The 6,684-nt window shown below is 45.0% G+C and overlaps 1 protein-coding gene across 1 annotated transcript in view; it reads right to left on the bottom strand.

The window, feature by feature from the left end:
- Positions 1–5,451: 5,451 nt before the first annotated feature.
- Positions 5,452–6,684, bottom strand: part of Trim44 (tripartite motif containing 44) — a 154,765-nt gene continuing 153,532 nt past the window's right edge. Inside the window, exon 5 of the mRNA XM_017802997.2 lies at positions 5,452–5,643. Coding sequence (XP_017658486.1) covers positions 5,595–5,643 — 49 coding nt within the window. The 3' untranslated portion in view covers positions 5,452–5,594. The remainder of the gene's footprint in view (positions 5,644–6,684) is intronic.

Raw genomic sequence — 6,684 nt, 5'->3', positions numbered from 1 at the left:
ATCTTCTCACTGCTTCTTCCTCCTGGCCAACCCAGGGACCCAGTTTCCCTGTCTTGTCAATGGGGCTGGTATGCATATCCCTCTAAGCAGGTCACTGTGAAGCCTGAGGGAAGCGATCGCTAAGGGGCACGGAAAAGCCTTTTTTGAGCTGCCTGAACTTTCTGCCCTGGATGGTCTTCCTTGAGACCTTTCTGACCTCCCTGACCTTCTACCTCCCCAGCCCAGCTTGTTCTCTTCCTAACCTTTATGCCAACTTCATGCTAAGCATGTGGTACAGACATACATATAAGCATTTTACATGTATGTATATACATATTCAGTCTTCCTGTGGTGTTTTTAAGGAACTATGTGCAGGACCTCCAGTCATTCCAAAATCCATGGATAATCAAGTCCCTCCCTCATATGGGATGGTGTGGTATTTACATGTGATCTATGCAATTCCTTTATGTACTTTTTATTTTTCTGTCTTTTTGAGACAGAGTCTCCCTGTAGCCCCAGCTGAGCTGGCCTGGAACTTACTATGTCAACCAGGTTGGCCTCGCCACCTGCCTTTGCCTCCCAAGTCCTGGGATCAAGGGCACGCACCACCACACCTGGCTTTTGTTTTTATCTTATTATTACTGTGTGTGTGTGTGTGTGTGTGTGAGATATGTATATGTGAGTGTGGACGTGCATGCCACAGCATACGAATGGAGGTCAGTGGACAATTTTCAAGAGGTGATTGTGTTCTCCCACTGTGGATTCTGGGGGTCAAAAACTCAGGTCCTCAGGCTTGTGCAGCAAGAGATTTTTACCCACTGAGCCATCTCACCGGGCATCTCTCATATACTTTAAATCACCTCTATATGACTTATAATGCCTAGTGCAATGTAATTGCTATGGAAATAGGTGCTGTGCTGTATTATTTAAGGAATGATAACAAGAAAAATGTCTGTAGCTGTTTGGTGTGCACAACTTTTTCTGTCTTTTCATTCGGAGGTTCATTAATCCCAGGGGTGCAGAGCCCACAGCTGCACAGAATGTGCACAGCTGTGTGTATATACATGGGTAAGTGTTAGCTTCTCTGTTCCCACTGTTTTCTTATCCATCACTTCATCCCCGGGGCTGGAAACACCCACCTGCTCACATAGGCATTTAATACATTAATAAATGCTGGTTGAAGTGAATGAATGAAGTTGTGGCTATTATTTTTAATAGTCTCTTCAGCATCCCCCTGACTGTCTCATCACGACAGCCCTCTTATTGTTCTGGATGAGTCGGGGCATTTTTTTTTTTTTTTAAATCAATAGGAGCGTCCAAGTACTTGCAGGACTGGGGCCCCTCGGTTGAAGAGGAGCCATGTTCCAGTGGAGAGAAAGATCTCCCTGGCCACCCGTACGTCCTCTGGCCTGACCTCCCACCTGGATTTCTTCCCTTCCCGTGAGCTCATTCTCCTCATTTCCTCCCCCAGGGGCCTCAGCTGGCAGGTGACCGGGTAGCAGCTGTGCTGCCGCGAGCCCAACGCAGGAGAAATATGTGTAATTTCCTGAGCAGGGCAGGAGGAGAGCAAGGTTCATAAAGAAGAGGAAAGCAGCGGGCTGAGGCCGTTGGCAGTCTGCTGGCCTCATTTCCAGGGGACTCCACCAGCCTACAGAGAGCCAACGGGTCCAGGAGGGCTCCTGGCACCGGACGGGTGCTGGGCCAGAGCACAATCTGGCTCTGTGGTGGCAGCGTCTCTGAGGGTCTCCCCCTCCTGCAGGCTTCCAAGCTTTCCATTTTTCCACGGAAATACGCAAGCTGCTTTCAGCCATTGACACTGAAGCTTGCTTATCTTGCTAGTCCTTAACCTGACAGGTGAAGACAGCTTCAGAGTTTCCATGCTTCTCCCGGGCATGCAGAGAAAAATGTGGTTACCTTCTTTGTCTAACATTGCTCTGGTTTTCCATGTCAACTCAGAGCTGCTGGATAAAATGCAGTCCAGCCTCTGCATCTGTGGGTTTTGTATCCACAGATTCAATTAATTACATGGATTAAAAACATTTATTTTGGAGACAATCTTGTGTAGATTTGCTTACCTGTTTCTCAGTATGTTACCCAGGAAGGGCTGGAACTCAAGGCAATTCTCCTGCTTTATAGGCATGACTCCTCAGTGCCCAGCCAAAATGTTTTTTTTTGAGACAGTGTCTCCATGTAGCCCCAGCTGGCCTGGTACTCACTATGTAGACCAGGCTGGCCTCAATGGCCTTTGACTCCCAAGTGCTGAGATTAAAGACATGTGCCACCATGCCCAGCTCAAAATATTTTTGAAAACTTGCATCTGGGGTTGGCAATATGGCTTAGTGGGTAAAGCTTCCTGCTTCCAAGCCTGATGATGTGAGTTCAATCTGTGGGACCCACATGGAGGAAGGAGAGAAACATCTCCTGCAAGTTGTCCTCTGACCTCTACACACATGGTTTGGCATGTGTGCATGCCCACCATATACAAAATAAATACACTGTAACAGAAACTATTAAATAAGAAAATCCTGCATCTGTATCAAACAGAGTTGGGCTCTTTCCCTGTCATTCCTACAGAACACAGACTGGCAATTATTTCTATAGCAGTTGCCTTGTAACAGGACTATAAGTAATCTAGAGATGGTGTCCTATATACAGGAAGCTCTGGAAATACTATGCCACTTTTCAGAAGGGACTTGAGCATCTGTGCATTTTGGTGTCCAAACAGAGAATCTCGGAATAGTCTGAGGACAGCAAGGGGTGGCCTTCCATTTTCGTCCAAGCCTACAAACACAGTTTTTAGAAGTCATGGATAGCCTCCCTAGTCGCTAATCGTTACCTCCTGGTGCCTCAGTGTGTGGAGGTGGCACATATATGGTAGGAGGAAAAGCAAGTGACCTCTGGATCTTGGCTGGTGAAGGGTGGCAGAAGGAAGACTGTTTTGCTCGCTTGGCCTTCCCTCTCGATGCTCAGTTGATTTACGCTGTTGTTGCTAATGTTGATTTCTTAACTAATATCAGAGCCAACGTTTCCAGGCTTCCATCATTGACTGAGGACCAGCGGCTCTCCAGGAACATTTCAAGTTTTTGGTGCCAGATTGGAACTGCTGCGGCACACAGCCCTGTGAACTGAGCTACTACCAGGGTCTCAGCCTCTACAGTTTGAAGTAGCCACTGTGGGACTCCTCTGGTTGCTGAGATACCCACCCAGCCACAAGGACTGAGCAACTATCAGGTCTCAGCCTATTAGCTGTGAGACAGCTGTTGTTACTATTTCAGCGTGAGCTGGTTTAGCAAAATTAACAAATTCAATATATTTGTGGTTCTGTTTGTCTAGAGGACTGTGGCTAATACACCTACAAAGCCTAAAATATTTACTGTCTAGCCCTGAGCAGAGAAAATTTATTGTTTGCTACTTTTATGGGCTGAATTATGTACCTCCCCATTCACGCAGTGAAGTCCAAACTACAAAGTTGCTCAGAATGTAACTGTATATAAAGATGACGTTTGTTGTTGGTGTTTTCTTACTAACTTTTGATTTTTTGAGACAGAGTCTCATGTATCTCAGGCTGACCTCATACTTAATGTATAACTGAGGCTGGCCCTGAACTCCAGATCCTCCTACTTCTACCTCTTGAGTGCTGGGATTATGGAGGTATACCATCGTAATGGCTGGTTTTGAAATGTGGCCATAGTCCAATATAACTGCTATCTTCATAACAAGAAGTGAGGATACCATGTACAGTGGGGAAGACAGAGGGAGAAGACAGCAATGCACAAGGCAAGGAGAGAGGCCTCAGAAGAACTCACCCTTGCTGAAACCTTGGTTACAGAACTTTAGCTTCAGAGCTGTGAGGAAATAAATTGCTGTTGTTTAAGGCACCCAGTGTTTGCCATGGTAGTCCTGAAAATCTAGCACATTTGTTGTAAAGACCCAGGGAGGCAGGAGGGGACTAGAAGGAATAAGCACTCAGTGTTCTTGCCCACCCCTGACATACTGTGGACTCTGCCACTGGCTAAGCCCAACCAGAAACCCGTCAACAAAGCTGAGTGCTCTAGCCAGTAATAGTTCACCTCCCAGGGCACAGAACAAGGCCAAAGAAGCAGAAGATGAATGTGAGAGCAAACAGTAGAAGGACCAACGTGTCTACAAAGAAGCAAAGAGCACAATACTGTCGTAAACCCCATCACACGATATCAGTTGTCACTGGTGCTTATTCTATCTCTCCCCCCAACCCCGTGTCTCCTCAATTTTCTTTTTAATGACCTAAAGAAAATTCTAGAAACTGTAAAATTTCACTCAAGAAATGTTCAGTATGTATCGTCAATAGCTGTATTTTCATACCCAAGAAAATTAACAACAAAGTTTAATTATACCTCACTCAATCCATGTTCAAAGTTCCTTATTACCTGGAAAACGTGTCACAGTCATAGTCAGTTTGTTTTAATCTGGATTCAAATGGCGGTCATCCATCATATTTACTTGTTGAAAACAGTTCCGTTTGTCCTCTTTAGCATGTCTTGCTTAATCACACCATGAGCTGTTACTGACCTTGTTTCTCCATCCCCCAAATCCCCTGTAAAGTGCCAGGCAGATGCAAAGGCATGGTTAGGCTCAAGGGTAGTGCCTTCTGTTGCATCATTTTACAGGAACAGAGTATTTGCTTCCCCCACTTTCAGTAGCAGTGAGAATAACCAGTGGGTTTAGAGATGTTAGCCGGCTCTTGCTGTCATCAACCTCTGATCTTAACTTTTGATCTACCAGTGATAGTGCTGCCATCAACCTCTGTTAATTTTTGATCTACCAGTGATAGTGTGTACTTATGATCATTGCCAAGTCCATTATTTCATCCTGATTTGCAAAATGCAGATTTTCTAATCTATCACTCCCTCTATATCTATTGATAGAATAATAGACTCCCTAAAGAATTTTCCCTCAACTAGTGACCCTGAAACATCATTTAAAAAGAGACAGAATAGACACTTAAGTTTTTTTATTTATCACTTTCAGAACACTGAGTTTATAGGATAGCTATCAATGGCTCTTTTTCTTAGTATCAATAAGAACTCAGTGTTTAGGGTCTGGGGAGATGGCACAAACAGTAAAGTATTTGGTGACCAAGTGTGAGGACCTGGGTTCAATCCCTAGCTCCCATGTAAAAAGCTAAGTGTAGCCACATGCTTATAATCCCAGTGCTGGGGAAGCAGAGACAAGTGGATCCTAGGAGCTCATTAGCCACCTAGGCTAGTTTAACCAGCGGCCCCCAGGACCCAGTGAGAGGCTCTGTTTCAAAAAATAAGGTGGATGGCTCCTGAAGAGCAACAACTCAAGGTTGACCCCTGACCTCCACACGGACACATATACAAGTGCATGCATACCTCCCACATGTGCACCCTCATACACGACCCCCCCCCACAAAAACAAGCTCAGAGTTTAAGAAATATATTTGATATATTTAAATCCGTGGTTGTCAATATTTCTTTTGATATTGAATTGCTCTGTCTTCAGTCAGTGGGCGATCTTTCAAATTGCTTCTTGTGTCCTTTTGACTTGACACCATTTGTATTTGAGAAGTTCCCTGCTTTCTGGCACAGTACAGTGACCCACCATCATCTTGTTCAGGTTTCTCCAAAGCAGTAATCAGCCCTGGGTCTCAACCCAGTTTTTCTAGAAAACAGAAACTGAGGCAAATCATGTATTCAGACTTTACTGGGAAGAGTTCAGTTCTGGGGAAGTAAGAGAGGTATCAAATTAAAAGCAAGGCAGACAGAGATGTGTATATGGAGACCTGCTCCAGGAAACCTCGACTTCTCAACAAACTCAGCCAATTGCTTGGCTGCTCCCAGACTCTTGAGCAACATGGTCTGAAATATCCACATCTCAGAACAATTTGACAGATGCCATTTCATGTGCTGTTACTTTCTGTAGCATTCGAATGAGAACGTCCTCCACAGCTCCAAATATTTGGACATTTTGTCCCCAGTTGGTGGCGTTATTTTAGGAGGTCTTAGAAGGCTTAGTGGGAGGAAGCATGTCACTGAGTGTGGGCTTAGAGAGTTCTTAAGCCTTGCCATATTTTCAGCCACTCTCTGCTTGAAGATGTGAACACTCCTCTTTCTGCCCCAGCCACCTCTTGCCACCATGCCTCCCTGCCACGGTGGACTCTGGTTCTTCTTGAACTGTAAGCTCAAATAAGCTTTTCCTTTTATAAGTTTCCTTGGTCACAGTGTTTTATCACAGCAACAGAAAAGTAACTGATATACCTCCTCTGCATCCCTGAGCTGTTTCTCAAGTTGCCTCTCGTCACAGCTGGAGGAGAAGCCAGAGTGTCCATGTGGCCAGTCCAGTTTGTGTGAAATCACGATGGTCTCCCTAGCACCCACTGCTGTGTATGGGGACTCCTTAGTGTGTGCTGGTGGCAGTAATTGTGGGCTTTTCAGCCGGCATGACAGTATGTTATTGTTAGTGCTGTATGGACCAGGAGCATGACAGAAAATCAAGGCTTGGTATTGGTGGGCTATGTAGGTCTATGGCTCTGATATGTCTACCCTTTCTTTTTTACCAACTCACATGTGTGTTTAAATCCTCATACAACATACAGATTTCATAAGGAGCAATTGTCTACATTTCTTTCCTTAGAGGAGAGGGGCAAGTCCAGTTGTTTGAGATGATGGCCTATTACAATCTCCTCAAAAGACTTAAAAACAT

This window comes from Nannospalax galili, unplaced genomic scaffold (assembly GCF_000622305.1).
Source record: "Nannospalax galili isolate Female #2095 unplaced genomic scaffold, S.galili_v1.0 scaffold126, whole genome shotgun sequence".
Classification (NCBI taxonomy): Eukaryota; Metazoa; Chordata; class Mammalia; order Rodentia; family Spalacidae; genus Nannospalax; species Nannospalax galili.
Note: the sequence above shows the minus strand (reverse complement) of the source record. Positions and strands in the feature narration are given on the sequence as shown.